Source organism: Phocoena phocoena, chromosome 6, assembly GCF_963924675.1.
Source record: "Phocoena phocoena chromosome 6, mPhoPho1.1, whole genome shotgun sequence".
NCBI classification, from domain to species: Eukaryota; Metazoa; Chordata; class Mammalia; order Artiodactyla; family Phocoenidae; genus Phocoena; species Phocoena phocoena.
In genome coordinates this window covers 33,314,137-33,331,860 of record NC_089224.1, presented here as the reverse complement: position 1 = coordinate 33,331,860, position 17,724 = coordinate 33,314,137, and the positions used below count along the sequence as shown (strand labels likewise).

The window sequence follows — 17,724 nt, the reverse complement described above, 5'->3', positions numbered from 1 at the left end:
GTTCCGCAACGGGAGAGGCCACAGTAGTGAGAGGCCCACATACGGCGCAAAAAAAAAAAAAAAAAAAAAAAAAAAAAGAAACAGAAAATGACAAGTGTTGATGAACATGCAGAGAAATCAGACCCCTCATACATTGCTGGTGGGAATGTAAAATGGTGCTGCCACTATCAGAAACAGTTGGTGGTTCCTCAAAAAACTAAGCATAGAAATAGCATATGCCTCAGCAATTCCACACCTAGGTATTTCAATTCCAAATTGAAAACAGGCACTTGAACAGTTACTTCTATGCCAATGTTTATCACATCATTATTCAATAGCCAAAACGTGGAAACAACCCAAGTGCCTATCAGATAAATGCAGAAACAAAATGTTGTGTATGCATGCAATGGAATATTACCCAGCCATAAGAAGGAATGAAGTTCTGATATATACTACAACATGGCTGAACCTTGAAAACATGATGCTAAAGGAAAAAAGCCAGATACAGGACAAATATTGTATGATTTCACTTTTATGAAATATCTAGAATAGGCAAATTCATAAAGAGAGAAATAGATTAGGGTTACCAGGGGCTTGGGGGGAAGAGGGGAAAGGGAATTATTGCTTAATGGTTACCAAGTGTCTATTAAGGGTGATGAAAAAGTTTTGGAAAAAGACAGTGGTGATGGTTGCACAACACCGAATGTAATTAATGGCACTGAGCTATACGCTTAAACAAAGTTAAAATGGTCAATTTCATGTTACATTATTTTATAAAAATCAGTAATGTAATATACCAAAACTCACTGTACGCTTTACATGGGTGAACGGTATGATATGTGAAGTATATCTCAATAAAGCTGATTAAAAAAAAAAAAGAATCAGTAATTCGGCTTAAATGCTCTTTTAAGTTCCCTTCCATCACTAAATTCTGTCATTTTTTTTTTTTGAAGGTCTGAGAATATATTATTTTCCAAAGTTTAAAATCTAGGAAATCTCCAATTATGTTCCAAACCTTGGGTCTGGCTTAACATTTGAACAGAACAGAGCCTGGTACACAGTGCTAGATAAGTGTTTGTCGTTGTTATTATGATCATTATCATCATTCTCTTCTTCAAAAGAGCCCTACTGAGGCAAGTATGATAAGGCCATCTTAGATAAGAATAAACAGACACAGAGAGGGTAAGTGATTTTCTCAGTAAATGATCTTATCTAGCCAGGAACTGAGAGAGTTGGGATTGAATACATGCAAGCCTGGCTCCAGAGCCCAGGCTGACACCACTAGTTCCTCCCCAGCCCAATCCATTCTATAGAACGGCTGGGCATACAGGTCTGATCACTTTTCTGCACACTATGAATGAAATGGTACCATTTTACCTTGTACTTTTTTCTATGCTGCCACATGGACAATGCATGTCAAAGCACTTTGAAAATGGCAAATCCTATTCGAATGTTAGATATTTTTTTAGAAAGTCAGCTTTATAAATTTGTGTTTTGACAGCCTCAACTGAAGTTAAGATCCTAGTTACAGAAATCATCACGGCACTTTCTTTTGGGAAGTCAAAGCCTTCAAGACAGTACTCAGAATTCAATAAATAGCTTTTACTATGTAGATCAACAAAGTTTTAAAGTGAATGAGGACAGCAGCCAAGGACAGGCCAAGGTGAGATACCTCACAAGCCAACTGAATCAAGACCTTGGTTACATTAGCTCTGAGCCATTGAACATTTCATATTATGCTTAGCAGGAAAGTATGACAATATTACTTTGATTTTTTGTTGACCCCGCTTAATTTCTGCATCCAGTTGCTTCCTTTTCTCATTTTCTTCTTGAAGTCTTTTTTGCAGCTGTACCTTTTGATGCTTCATGTGATCTACATTCTGCTCTAGTTCATTAGCACGTTTCTCATTTTGGATCGACAGTGATGCCAATTTCTTACTATTTTGTTGCTTCTTCTGTAAGACCTGGGATCATATGAATATTTCAAAATGAAAAACTGCACCTCTCATATCCCTCCGCTAAACTTAAACTTTTCATTTAATGACGCAGGTAGGCATTTTTGCCTAGATTTTAATTTATTCTTGATAGTTTCACAACTGTTTTCTACATTTCTACTTTTACAGTCAAGCAAATATCATAATTTTCACCAGATATAAAGAATAATGAGACTTCCTGGTGCTGACAGTCAAACAGAACAAAATTGACATCGTTGCTTTTTTTATTGTTTTAATTTTAAAATATTTTATGTACATAATAAAAATTAAAACAATACAAAACTAAACTTATATTTAAAATGACTCTTCTCTCAGATGCCTAATCTACCTGTCCTGTTTCCTGAAACAAAATTACCAATTTCTTAAATATTCCTTGAGAAATAATTTATATGCACATAAGTAACTTTATGTTCTAGGTAGACTATTCTCCACCTCCCCTTTTTTTCTGTTTAATGTATCTTAGAGGTGTTTTCTCATAGATTTGTTCTTTCTATATGACTGCATAGTATTCCACTGTGCTCATCTTTAATACCCAGCTGCAGCCTAAATCATTAATCCCTGAGTTAAGATGATCAGAAATGATACCATTTTCCCTGAGAGTGACCAACCATTGTAATTACTATTTTAACTACCTTAAATAAGGCTTTTTCTCTCTAGGTAAAGTTATCCATAGACAGCATTAAAATTTTTTGAAGAGTTTACTAATATAAAATACCAGAGTATTTCAATTTAATCCTGATCAAACAAGCAAACATATATTAGATTTGTATGCTGTACTTTAGTGTTACATTAAGTAAGTACCTCTTATGTGACATAAAAAAGTTAAGGTGAGGTCATATGTAAGTTATGCAGACTATGATTAATTATTTCCTTTATCTTGGCAATAAATTGTTGACATAAACCCATTTTGTTTTAATTAAACTAAGTATTCACAGAGGCATTGTAGCTTAGAGCAGCGCTACTCAAAATGTGGTCTGTGGACCAGTACCACTCACAGACTGTTGTCAGCCTGCACCATGAAGCACATTATTAGATTCAGCTGATGATGTTTTCATGCAAGACTTTGTTGATGAGAGAAGCTGTGCTCCCATTTACCTTTATCTCACTGCAGACCAATAATGAACAATCTGCAGATGGACTACTTTGAGTACTACTAGCTTGGAGGCCACAGGACTCTGCAGTTTCCCATGCCTGGATTTGGACCCTGGCTTTGTCACTTTTTTTTTGCGGTATGCGGGCCTCTCACTGTTGTGGCCTCTCCCCTTGCGGAGCACAGGCTCTGGACGCGCAGGCTCAGCGGCCATGGCTCACGGGCCCAGCCGCTCCGCGGCATGTGGGATCTTCCCGGACCGGGGCACGAACCCGCGTCCCCTGCATCGGCAGGTGGACTCTCAACCACTGTGCCACCAGGGAAGCCCCTGTCACTTATATTTGACAGTATTGCAATACTGGAGCAAAAAATGTTAACACTAGAATTTTAGTGTCTTTTCCACATGATACTGAAGATATCAGTATAAGTACTGATAATCTTATTTAAAAGTGAGATAGGTTTGTCATTTGCACTTATTCCACAGATGCTCAAACGTGCACCTCTGTTAGCATTAAACAGAACATGTAATGCAGCATATAATGCTATATATATCTAAAGACCAAGAATACAGATTTTAGATATTTTTTAATTAAAACAAATTTTTTAAGTTTTAAAAACTAAAATAACTTCATTATACCAATAAAACCATTAGTATTTCAATGTTAAAATGGTATGAAATGTTAAGAGTACTGAAAACTATTATTATCATCACAATTATGTGACTGAGTGAGTTATTTTACCTTTGTAAACCTTAGCTTCCTCATTTGTAAGAGTGTAAAAATACCCACTTCAGGGCTTCCCTGGTGGCACAGAGGCCGGCATACCGCAAAAAATAAATAAATAAATAAATAAAAATACCCACTTCAAAGGATTAAATAATGATTAAGTAATACATATAATACATATTAAAACATCTAGTATGTATATAGCACTTGGTAGATACTTAACTATCACACTTCTCATCCCCACCACCATCCTTATCATCTTTAGCATTCCAATCCCCATCAGTTGTGCATGCATATGGCAAAGGCACAGAAATCTCTAAAACTATGTGGGACACTTCTTTCAGTCCTCCTTCTATGAGATGTTTCTTTTGAATTTAATTAAGTTCTTTCCTTTCCTCATCAGTACCCTCAGCAGAAAAAGATACACAACAAGAAACATGGAAAACAAAAAGAACATGATAATTCAAACCCTATTAATAATCTTTCATTTAATCTTTTAATCACAACCATAAAAATAATCTTTGCTAAATCCACACACAAGGCTTAAGCTATAGATTTATATGGTTAATATAATAACCTCCTTAGAAAAATAATAATTTTGGCTATTTCAAGTAAACTGGAAAAAACACAAACACATGAAGACTAAACCATGTGCTACTAAACAGCCAATGGGTCAACAAAGAAATCAAAGGAGAATCAAAAAATACCTTGAGACAAATGAAAATGGAACCACAACTGTCCAAAATCTATGGGACACAAAAAAAAGCAGTTTTAAGAGGGAAGTGTACAGTGATACAGGCCTTCCTCAAGAAACAAGAAAAATCTCAAACAATCTAACATTACACCTAAAGGAACTAGAAAAAGAAGAACAAGCAAAGCCCAAAGTTAGTAGAAGAAAGGAAATAATAAAGGTCAGAGAAGAAATAAATGAAATAGAGACTAAAAACACAATAGAAAAAGATCAGTGATACTAAGAGCTGGTTTTCTGAAAAGGTAAATAAAATTGACAATTTAGCCAGACTCAGAAAGAAAAAAAGAGAGGGCTCAAATGAATAAAATCAAAAATGAAAGAGAAGTCACTACCGATACCACAGAAATACAAAGGATCCTAAAAGAGTATGATCAGGGGCTTCCCTGGTGGCGCAGTGGTTAAGAATCCGCCTGCCAATGCAGGGGACATGGATTTGAGCCCCGGTGTGGGAAGATTCCACATGCCGTGGAGCAACTAAACCCATGTGCCACAACTACTGAGCCTGAGCTCTAGAGCCTGCGAGCTACAACTACTGAGCCCACGTACCACACCTACTGAAGCCCGCGTGCTTAGAGCCCATGCTCTGCAACAAAAGAAGCCACCACAATGAGAAACCTGTGCACCACAACGAAAAGTAGCCCCCACTCACCGCAACTAGAGAAAGCCCGTGCGCAGCAATGAAGACCCAACACAGCCAAAAAAAAAGACAAAAAAGAGTATGATCAACAATTATATACCAAAAAATTGGATAACCTAGAAGAAATGGACAAATCCCTAGATACACAGTCTTCCAAGACTGAATCATGAAGAAATAGAAAATCTGAATAGACAGATGACCAGTACAAGATTGGTTCTTACTCATTAATAGAGTATAAGAATTACAATCAGAACTGAAGGTAGGATAACCTTTCTGCCCGTGGATGCCGCCAAGTAAGCATCATTGAAGCCTCCCCCCTCTACTGCCGTCGTGTCGAAGTCAGTCTCCCAAAGAGCCCGAACAGCTGCAGAAGCTCCTCATCAGACGTCTGAGCTTTGAAACAATTGATGCGAGTCTGAGGAGCCACCTGAGCAGCGGGCAGCGCTCACAGACTGTGTGGTAACGAGGGGTCCAAACACCAGGTGCTCCAGAGGCTTCAGGTTTGTCACGTATGCCATTGCAGAGGAGGTGGATGCGGCCATGGATGCAAGGCCACACGAGGTGGATGGAAGAGTTGGGGAACCAAAGAGGGCCGTCTCAAGAGAAGATTCTCAAAGACCTGGCGCCCACTTAACCATGAAAAAAATTTTTGTTGGCATTAAAGAAGACACTGAAGAACATCACCTAAGAGATTATTTTGAACAGTGTGGGAAAACTGAAGTGATTGAAATCATGACTGACTGAGGCAGTGGCAAAAACAGAGGCTTTGCTTTTTTAACCTTTGATGACCATGATGCCGCAGACAAGACTGTCATTCAGAAATATCACACAGTGAACGGCCACAACTGTGAAGTAAGGAAAGCCCTATCTAAGCAAGAGAAGGCTAGCTCTTCATCCAGCCAGAGGTCGAAGTGGTTCTGGAAACTTTGGTGGTGGTTGTGGAGGGGGTTTTGGTGGGAATGACAACTCTGGTTGTGGAGGGAACGTCAGTGGTCGAGATGCCTTTGGTGGCAGCCGTGGTGGGGGGGGATATGGTGGCAGTGGGGATGGCAGTAATGGATTTGGTAATGACGGAAGCCATTTTGTAGGTGGCGGAAGCTACAATGATTTTGCCAATTACAACAATCAATCTTCAAATTTTGGACCCATGAAAGGAGGAAACTTTGGAGGCAGAAGTTCTGGCCCCTATGGTGGTGGAGGCCAATACTTCGCCAAACCACGAAACCAAGGTGGCTATGGTAGTTCCAGCAGCAGCAGTAGCTATGGCAGTGGCAGAAGGTTTTTATTTAATTTTTTTTTTTTTTTTTTTTTGGCGGTATGCGGGCCTCTCACTGTTGTGGCCTCTCCCCTTGCGGAGCACAGGCTCTGGACGTGCAGGCTCAGCGGCCATGGCTCACGGGCCCAGCCACTCCACGGCATGTGGGATCCTCCCAGACCGGGGCACGAACCCGCGTCCCCTGCATCAGGAGGCGGACTCTCAACCACTGCGCCACCAGGGAAGCCCAGAAGGTTTTAATTACTGCCAGGAAACAAAGCTTAGCAGGAGAGGAAGCCAGGGAAGTGACAGGGAAGCTACAGGTTACAAGAGATTTGTGAACTCGGCCAAGCACAGCGGTGGCAGGGTCTAGCTGCTACAAAGAAGACATGTTTTAGACAATACTCATGTGTATGGGCAAAAAAACTCAAGGGCTGTATTTGTGCCTAGTTGTATAACAGGTTATTTTAGTTTCTGTTCTGCGGAAAGTGTAAAGCATTCCAACAAAGGGTTTTATTTAATGTAGGTTTTTTTTTTTGCACTCATGCTGTTGATTGCTAACTGTAATAGTCTGATCATTACGCTGAATAAATGTGTCTTTAAAAAACAAAAAAGAACTGAAGGTAGGATATAAACCTATGAAATTATAAATAAATTTCATAATAATCATAAAGGAAAGCTCTTAATTGTTTTGTTCTACTAATGTTTTGTTAAAACGAGTACTTTGTTAGACGTCGCAGCCTTAATTTAACGGTCAAGAAATTTTAAAAAATTGATCACAAGACTCTCGGAGGTGAATTGCTAAGGGAAAAAATGTATTCTGAAGGAAAGTGCAAAATGTCACGTCACGTTATTTTAACTTGGTGTTGACTTGAGAGGCTACTTAAGTAAAAAAAAAATTTTAATGGCGATGTGCAGATGTTTGAGATGGCATTAAAAACCCTAGAAGAAGGGACTTTTTTGCTCTGTTCACTCCTGCATCCCCATCTAGAACAGGACCTGGCACACAGGAGGTGTGCGGTGAACACTTATCTTGTTGAAAGAAAATAACTGTGGTACAGTTTCAAAAATAGATAACTAATGCTCTGACTAGGTTAACTACAATTCCATTCTATGTACAGTGGAAACAATATGAAAGCAATAGATTATGAATCAGGGACTTCCCTGGTGGTCCAGTGGTTGAGAATCCATATTGCAATGCAGGGGACGCTGGTTCGATCCCTGGTCAGGAAACTAAGAACCCACATGCCATAGGGCAACTAACCCTGCATGCCACAACTACAGAACCCATGCACTCTGGAGCCCTCACACCACAACTACTGAGCCTGCCCACACGCTACTAGAGAGCCTGCACACCGCAACTAATGAGCCCATGCGCTAGAGAGAAGCCTGCACACCACGGTGAAGAGTCCACATGCCACAACGAAAGATCCCACGTGCCGCAACTAAGACCCAACACAGCGAAAAAATAAATAAATATTTTTTAAAAAAAGATTATGAGTCAAAAGAACTGGAAAAGGCACTTTAGTAAATTCATTATAAGCAAACTAACAAAGCACTCTGACTATACCAAAAGCATCTGGGAACGGCTTCATACACAAAATCTCTCTATAATGGAATATTTCTCAAAGAATAGAATTTTTAAACTATAGCTATATTTGAGGATATAGCAAAGTCCAGTATTAGGAAATTAAGAATAAGATGTGGTACTCAAAGTTATTAACCTTTCTTAAACCAATCAGTTATGATTTCAGAAAACTGTCTGAAACAGTTATCATATTTGTTGAGTGTCAAGAAAGTGCTATATACATACCAGATGTTATATATGCATTATTTAATCATTAGTTAATCTTTTATCCTTCAGAAAAGGATACTATTTTCTGTGGTTATCTTTATTGCTCACCGTGTGGATTTTGATAAAAAGATTAAAATAATACACTTCCTGAATGAAGAAATATACTACCCAGACTAAAATTATGTAAACCCACCCACCAGCATACTGGAAAAGAAAACTTGCCATCCAGTTCCTCCCGCTAGTAAAAACTGAATCCTACTTCTTTCCTAACTAGGTACAAGAATCCTCAAAATCAGGAAGCCTTAAATAAGTTTTCTCAATTATATTTTTTAAATTACCTGGACTCTTAGCTTCGCAGCATCCATCTTTTTACGAAATTCCTTCTGTAATTTTACCTTCAAAGCAACATCAGAAAGATCTTTGTTTTTCAGTTCCTCTAGCTGCTTTTGCGTTTCAGTTAATTCCACTTTCGCCTGTTCTGCTTCCTGTTCAAGTTTTGTTACTTTCAGAGAATACTGTTTGCTTACGGACTTGACATCATTACCTTCATAATAATAATAATAGTAATAACAATTATAAATTATGTTTAAAAACTAAGTAAAACACCAAAAACATAAAGTTTCCCTACTCTTAAAAAGCTGGGCAGTAACTATTTAAGGCATAGCATTAAAAATCCAGCTGTCCCTCCCATCCCCATCAAACACAACTTGCCACCTGTCCTTTTAATAAATTAGTTCCTTAATGACTGTCCCCATCTGGTGCCATTCTATCTTCTCCCTGGTTCATCTTTTGTTCTGAATTTGCAGTTTACCTTTGCTGGCATCAAACTTCAGTTAAAAGGTATTTGGGGTGACTCACTGGCCTATTGCTTACTACACTTTGTCTTCCTACCACCCATAATCTGTCTCTGAATTCTTTTATTTTACTATTATGAAAATTTTTCAACATATCAAAAGTAGAGAAATAATATAATGAAAGTCCATCACCCAGATTCAACAGTTATCAAGATGTTGCCACAGCTACTTCATCTATACTTTTTTTTCTTCAATTTACTTAAAAACTTTAAAGCAATCCCAGATATAATGTCATCACCTATGTATACTTCAATAAGCATCTAAACAGAATATGGAAATAACCAAAAAGTCATTATCACACCTAACAATACTAATACCCACCAGTTCCTATTCAGACTTCCCCAACTGTCTCAAAATGTCTTTTACAATTAGTCTATTTTAATCACAATCCAAACAAGGTCACAGTACATCTTATTGTTATGTTTCTTAAGAATCCTTTAATATAGAGCTAGCCCCCTCTCCTTTTTCATTTCATTTTAACTTGTTAAAGATAATTTTTTTAAAATGCTTTTCTTATGAATATTTAGAACATAGAGAAAAATAGAATATAGGTATTTCTATATCTTTTTTCATTCTAAGCCCAGCTACTGACCCTAAAAATTTAGTTCTGATTTATTCTGAATAGTCAACTGTCCTGAACCAGACTGGCAAACTAGCAGCAGTGGGAAGTAAGAGTCTAGAGGTCATGGGGTGAATAATCACCAGGACAGGTTGTTATACTGGTATACTGTAAAGCTCTTAATTTTTTAATAAAGGGAGTTATTGAACTAAATGCACTGTAAGTTGTCTTCTGGCTCTACAATTCTATGCTTTCAACTAACTTCAAAATACATATGACAACAATGTTTTAATGAATCTGTGATCCCATAAATTGTTTAACACGCTAATATTTTATGAACCACTAAGAAAAAAAATATACAGTACCAATTACACCATGACAAAATGCTAAAATGCCACTGATTTTTAAGATGCATCCTGATTTCAGAGATATTAAAATGTGAAAAAAGTGTGTATTAAAATTGATGAAATACAGTATAATTGTCATTGTTATTAATTTTGGCTGAAGTATCTACTGTTTGGGGAAGTCTTCAGTGAGAGGACTTGGAAAAGTAAGTACACATTGACCTTTTTGCTAATCACCATTTCTAAGGGACTTTAGGAAAGCTCCAAACTGCCCTTCGTTCTATGAACAAGAAGAGGACCTTCTCTGTTTAAGTTCAGGTATCCTCTATTTTAAGGCAACCAGGATGGGTACACCAGGTTACAAAAGGGTGCTTGTTTAGTTAGATATCCCATGGTGGGATAACCTATATGAAAGAAAATCGTTTATTTCAGAGTGGTAAATATCCTCAATTTCTACACTCACTACCCTAAAATCATGGGGATAGAGAAGCTATTTAAACCCCTAAACCATTTCCTAGATACTCCTAAGAGAGGTTTACTGGCATTGATCCTGCCTATGAGGAAGGAGAATGGTCAAAATCAAACATCTGGGATAACTGGAGCTGGGACAATGCATAGCCCATACACCACTAGGAATGAGAAAGGAAAACGCATTGGACAGCAGCTAGAGGAGAGGAAGATGAGAAAGGAGGACCGACGGTCAGAAAGCAAACTTGCAGGAAAGAGGAGGGAGAGGCCAGGCAGGTTTCTCCTTGCTGGCAGAGGATTTGGAAACCACAATTCGTGTAGTTTGAGTGTGATTATAGTCTTGGGCTTGAAGAAGAGGAGGATAGTATTTCCTTCAGTTTCCCCAAATGTGACCAGAGTTGTTTTGCATTGAAATTGGGGGAAAGAAATGCTAGTGTGTCTTATTCCTTCAATTCTTTACTGAATTTCAGAGTAGTCAAGGCTTACACTTGGAGTGTATTAGTGAGGGGAACCCCAAAAGCTTGAGATGTGCATTTTAAGGCAAGCCTAATGGAGTTGCAGGGTGAGGAGAGGATGTGGTACATATGCCCAACCTGGTAGATTAAGGGGAGGAGATGAAAGCCTGGCTCACTCAAGAGGACAGCTCTCAAGGACAAATCCTTATATCTTCAGAAAAACAAAAATTAGCTACATTTAAAATATAAAGTTTATAATTAAGGTTAAATATGAACTATCCAAGAAAATAAAGACTAATAATTTAAAATAAGTATTTACTAAAAATGAACTCGGAAAACATCTCAGACTTATCCCAGATGCCTAGTATAATGTTTCTAAAGAGTGGCAAAAAACATTAAGTGCCATAGAGTTTCAGCACAACACAGAGTTCACACTGGTTAGAAAAATTCATAGATGAAATCAAATATAACAAAGTTCTTTTGATAATTAACCTCCACATACTGGCTCTAGAGCACACCTTGTTAGAACGAATTCCAAGCTAACGTGGATAGTCCTGAGCATCAAAAATTAAAGCAAATGTTACAACATCAGAAGCAACTTCAGAAGATTTTTTTTTTTTTTTTTTTGCGGTACGCGGGCCTCTCCCTGTTGTGGCCTCTCCCGTTGCGGAGCACAGGCTCCGGACGCGCAGGCTCAGCAGCCATGGCTCACAGGCCCAGCCACTCCGCAGCACGTGGGATCTTCCCGGACCGGGGCACAAACCCGTGTCCCCTGCATCGGCAGGCGGACTCTCAACCACTGCGCCACCAGGGAAGCCCTAGAAGCTTTTCTTTCTCATATAAGCTGGTTCACAGGATACTATTACCTGTTTTAATTAATTCTTTAATCAGATCTTCCTTCACCTTGATGTTGATAGTAAGTTCCCTCATTTTTTGTTTAGCTTCAGTAAGTATGAGCTCTGAATTCCTTAATTTTTGCAAATTCAACCCTTGACTCTCCTGGAGACATTCAATCTTTAAATCTTTAAAATAAAAGAAACAAAACTGAGAAATAAAAACTATCTGCTCAGAAATATTTGACAGAAGTAGAGTTAAAAAAAAAAAAAGGCAGACACACAAGCAGTCTACAGGTAACAGAGGAAGGGACAGAAAGAAAAAAAAAAGGAAAAAATACATAGCAATTGGGACTTTAGTTTCCCAGCTCACAGTGAGTTTTCCTTTCCTTAAAACATATGTATATGGCTCTAGTCATATCCTGTAGGTTCTGATACAGTTTTTCATTACCCTTAGATATTCTGCAATTTGACTTTTTCTTTAACCCGAGTTATTTAAGAAAGATATAAAATATCCAAATAGGTAGAGGTTTTAATTTTTTTCCTATTAACTCATAGTTTTACGGTAATCTGAGAATGTAGTCTCCCTCTACCCCAGGCTAATAAGAGTGTGGCCTCACACTGTTTGTTTCTGTCTTGTACTAGAACATAAATCAATTACCTCACTCTTTTAGCTCAGCTGACATTTTTTTCACAGTGAGACTTCCTCAGTGAAGGAGCTGGTGCACTGATTTACATCCTGAAATTAAGTTTCTTACCTGGTTGTAGACCAGTAACAAACAGTTCAAGGATGGCTACTTGGGTAGCACTTATCTACACTATTTATACATTTTAAAAATTTATCTCAATTTCATTTTTTAATATTACATGCATAAGCTCAAATTTATTTTTAACTATTTATCTTTGGTTGCATTGGGTCTTCGCTGCTGCACACAGGCTTTCTCTAGTTGCGGCAAGCAGGGGCTACCCTTCATTGAGGTGAGCAGGCTTCTCATTGAGGTGGCTTCTATTGTGGACAACGGGCTCTAGGCGTGCGGCCTTCAGTAGTTGTGGCTCACGGGCTCTAGGGCGCAGGCTCAGTAGTTGTGGTGCGTGGGCTTAGTTGCTCTGCAGCATGTGGGATCTTCCCGGACCAGGGCTCGAACCCATGTCCCCTGCATTGGCAGGCAGATTCTTAACCACTGCGCCACCAGGGAAGTCCCCCATAGGCTCTTAAAAAGATGCTATTTTCACAGTGTAGGACTTATCACGTTATTTATATTCTCTGTACTCTTACTCTTGGTGTTGTGACCACACATAGGCTAAGAGAAATGAGCTAAAATCTCCGCGTATACTTTTTGCAACATAAATGTCTTTTATGCTGTTTTTTGATGCATAAATTCTCATCAGTTGTGAACATTATAAGTACCCACTAGACTAAGTTGGCTCTAATGCCAAATATATCACTAATGGTAGGCATGGGTGCCAGTGAAGCAGTAGAGAGCTAGTAAATTACTTAAGATGCATTTTAAATAAGTCAAGAGTACAATGTATATCAACTCACGTTTGAATATAAAATCCCCATTCTGAGAGATTTAGCCTATAACTCTAGCTTGAACTGATTGGTGGAAAAACTGTTTTCATTAAGGAGTAAAAACGAACAAAAATTCAGAGGTAGAGCAGAGAACACAAAGGAAAAGCCAGGAAAGCACTCCTAATCAAGTTCCCGTCTTGGAGAATTCCCAGATGCTTCTTAAATTATTGCCTGAAGAAAAAGAGAGGTGTCATAAATATTAGATCTAAAGTACTTGAGAAAGTCTGTGTACCTTCATTCTCCAATCTTGACTTTTGTGTTTGATCCTGAATATCATTCAATTCAACAAAAGAACAAACAGAACCTGGCTTTTGAATCCACGAGCAACCTTTATGTCTAAAAAAAAAAAAATATCAGGATCAAAGGTAACTTGTCTGTTAGTGGTTTCTAATATGCCCTCAAATTAGTTTCCCCCCAAATTATTCTTTAAATTGATTAATTATTCTTTAAATGATTAATACAAAATAAATGGAACTTACTAATATTCCACAAAATAAAAAGATATCCCCCACCATGTTGGACCCAATGGAAAATTCATCATGTTTGTTGCCACTGTGGCAGCAGAATTAGGAAATCCAAAATCATTCTCTCTGAAAATTAAAATTCAACCACCATAAATGCTTTAAAGCAAAATTATTTTACAGTTGTTAGACTGATGACTTGTGTTCAAACACTGGTTTCATAACACATTAGTTGACAGTACATGTAGCAAAAACCACTTAACTCTCCTACTAAATGGAAAAAGATATACTTTAATGAAAAAAACCTACATCTGTATATATTAATTGTATCACGTAATTATGTTTATTAAATCAGTCTATATTAACATACCTAATTTCAGATTTCTCTTGGCCTTCTGACTCTTCATCATCACTGTTATCAGAAAACTGGCAGTGGAGGACTTCATCCTGCTCTTCTAAGTGACCCAGCAGCATCTGACTTCTTGTTCGAAATCCGGCAACTAGTCGATCCAGAGAGTATACAGAAGGACTTGTGTAGACCTTACAAGTGATTCCCCCACCCAACAACAAAAAACGTGATTTTTTGTGTCTGTTTTTATCCTATCACTCAAAATGTTTTTTAAAGAGGTTAGACAGGTACTCTTAAAATAGCCAATCACTGAAAATATACATCCCCCCCGCCCACAAAAAAAGTCAAAATTCATTTCATAATACTAATTGTGCCTCATGGACACACACTTCTTTCAGAATCTATACACAGCTCTTCCTCTTCTAGAAAGCTCGTATAACTTCAAGGAAAATAGCACTCAAAAATGAAACCAAAAAGAGGCATGAGTGAAAACATCACAGCTCTTTTTTTTTTAAATATATTTTTTAAAAGATTTCTTTATTATTTATTTATTTATTTTTGGCAGCGTTGGGTCTTAGTCGCGGTATGCGGGATCTTCGTTGAGGCACGCGGGATCTTTCATCGCGGCATGTGTACTTCTCTCTAGTTGCAGCCTGCGGGTTTTCTCTTCTCTAGCTGTGGCGCGCAGGCTCCAGGGCGCGTGGGCTCTGTAGCTGTGGTGTGCCAGCTCTAGTTGAGACATGTGAGCTCAACAGTTGTGGCACACAGGCTTAGTTGCCCCTCGGCATGTGGGATCTTAGTTCCCTGACCAGGCCCTGCACTGTAAGGCGGATTCTTTACCACTGGACCACCAGGGAAGTCCCAACATCACAGCTCTTAAACATAGCTCAGGCACTCCCCAACAAATGTGAAGCCCATACACAGTGTAATAGGAGACAACTGTTACCCACCCCACCGCAATCTTCCCATTTCTGAACACTTGGAGAATTGCAGTGCTGCTAAGGATCTGCAATTCCCCTCTAATCCAAATCCCACCACATGAAGAAATCCAGAGCCACTACCACTCCTTCTGCCAGGGCAAAATATTCCTGATTTGAAAATTTGAATGTATTTATTCAGACTTTACATGTAGTAGTCAGGGAGAGCTGAATTAGTGCTCTAAGTGACACTTAATATGTATCATGGGATAAATAGATTTTCATGGACTAGCCTGGAAACTTTCTATATTATTATTCTATTGGCCTTAAGTTCTCAAAAATTTACCTTGGAAAACAATGAATTAGATATTGCCTTTATACTTTTATTCTAGTTTCTGTTACCAAATATTTCCTTTTTAACCACTTCTCTATAACCAAACCTGAGGGTAATTTCTCAAAAAAGGTAAATAATAAGATCTTAGAGGAGACATTCAATTTATTAATATAAATCATTATAAGCTATTAAAATTACTACATACAGAAGAATGTGTATATCACATGGTGTGAAGATTCAATTGACGTAGGTCCTTTACACACCACCTCCCAGGAAAGCCAACCTGATACTGGATATTTCTTGACACTTGATTTTTGTACCTCCACTGTTGGTCACCTAATTAGACCATCCCATTACATCAGCACCATGATGGATGGGGGGTAAAGTTTTCTAGGTGGCCTTCCAATTCTGGGGTATGGAAATTATTTACAGAAGAACCAACTCAAGAAGTATTTATCTAACAAGCACATTGTACCTAGCATGGCCACCTGCACCATAACCAACAGGATTCAAGGTTGCTCTTTGATGGGGGTGGGGGTGGGGGCTGCGAGGAGGGCTTTATTTCAGGAGCAAATAAAACTTTTTGTTCAGAATCAAACTTTGTTTTCTGGGATTGTAACTTGCTTTAAAATTTTCTTTTTACAAAGAAAAGCAAATGACCCAGCTTAATAATGAACACCAAATGGGTTCTGCCACAATGAGTAACATTCAGTAAATTAATTCCTTAACAGTCATTCCACCCAAAAGAATGGTTCTTAGCCCCTTCTGGCTCACCAAGCCTTCTATAATCTGGCCCCTTCCTACCTAAGTGTTGGGTCCTGCTTCTTTCAGTTGCTTCTGCACTCCCTGGTCCCAACAAAGAATATTTTTGCATTTTCAACCATACCCCAAGCAATACTGATCAAAATGTAAGTACTCAATAAGCTGAGTAATAATTCAGATAACTGAAGTGTATCCAACTAGAAGGCAATTTTTTTATTCTAACCATTTTTTCCGAGAATTACATAGCAACAGGACTGGACAGAACTTTAAAGATTAGAGTTCAACTCATCACATGTTTGACTCTCCTCTGTAATACTGCAAATTATCATTTAACCTCTGCTTAAACAAATTCACTGTGGGGACCCACACAAGCCCTGAGACCTCTCATATTACTTTGACACTTCTCATTAATAAATCCCTCTTTATATTGCCTCTTATATTGCCTTATTGCTTCTCATTGGTCCTAGTTCTAGAGACAAAGTCTAACAGTAATGATAAGCCTTCAAATACTTGAAAGTAGTTATCATGTCTCCTCTGAATCAGACTAAATCTAGAGTTATTTCAGATTTTCTCCAAGGTCCTTCAGCAACTTGGTTGTTCTCCAAAAATAATCTAATTTGACTTAGGTGTTGTACCCAGATCTGAGCATAATATTCTCAATCATCATACAATAAGATAATCTCTTCTCACTAGTGATGCGTTTGATTTTGTTTCATGAGATGTGTTGCAATTCATTTACCACAGATTGTGGCTTTCACATATTTAATTTTGTAGTTGAATTTGAGAGTTCCACAAAGGTTCATAAGATGTAATTTGTCGTTTTGCTACTGTGAACTTGGTATGTTTTGCAGGAATGAGTGCTGGGCTGGCAAGGGAACCTGGTCAAAGCTCAGCAGACACATCTCACACAGCTCTGCTTCACCATGAGCAACAATCTATGCAAAGACGTGATTAAAAAGCAAAACTAATTAATTATTTTGTGAGAAAAAAATGGCCTTTGTGTGAAAGATAAAATCTTAATGAAAACTGAAAAGGCTGTTGACTTCAGTGTATGGGATTTAATGCATAAGAATTTTGTGACTCAATAAAAATGTAATTCATTCAGGAAAAACAGAAAAGATTTTACAGATATTTCCACTTTTGTGAGTTTGGAGATTCCAGAGGTTTAAAAAAATATATCCCTTGGGACTTCCCCGGTGATCCAGTAGCAAAGAATCCACTTTCCAATGCAGGGGACGCGGGTTCAATCCCCGGTCAGGGAACTAAGATCCCACATGCCACGGGGCAACTAAGCCCGCATGCCACAACTACTGAGCTCTCGCACCTCAAAGAGAGCCCGCATGCCACAAACTACAGAGCCCACGCACCCTGGAGCCCACGCACAACTAGAGAGAGAAAAACCCTCATGCCACAACTAGAGAGAAGCCTGTGTGCTGCAACGAGGAGCCCACGCACCGCAATGAAAAAGAAAGATCCCGCGTGCCGCAACTAAGACTCGAGGCAGCCAAAATAAAAAGAAAGAAAGAAAGAAAAAAAAATCCCTTAAGAACGTTTTTGTTGGTTTTCTTACTATACAATTATGTCAAGTA

General features: G+C 38.4%; 1 protein-coding gene and 1 pseudogene across 6 annotated transcripts in view; one reads left to right on the top strand and one right to left on the bottom strand.

Moving 5' to 3' along the window:
• KIF27 (kinesin family member 27) overlaps positions 1-17,724 on the bottom strand; it is an 85,489-nt gene that overhangs the window by 41,255 nt on the left and 26,510 nt on the right. For 5 of the 6 annotated variants that reach the window (XM_065879251.1, XM_065879254.1, XM_065879253.1 and 2 more), the window contains 5 exons: positions 14,144-14,313; positions 13,545-13,648; positions 11,773-11,928; positions 8,565-8,770; positions 1,746-1,943 (listed from right to left, as the gene is read on the bottom strand). In XM_065879251.1, the coding sequence (XP_065735323.1) occupies positions 1,746-1,943; positions 8,565-8,770; positions 11,773-11,928; positions 13,545-13,648; positions 14,144-14,313 (834 nt within the window). The remainder of the gene's footprint in view (positions 1-1,745; positions 1,944-8,564; positions 8,771-11,772; positions 11,929-13,544; positions 13,649-14,143; positions 14,314-17,724) is intronic. The other variant, XM_065879252.1, reaches the window with a different exon arrangement.
• LOC136124459 (heterogeneous nuclear ribonucleoprotein A1-like) lies at positions 4,837-7,471 on the top strand (annotated as a pseudogene).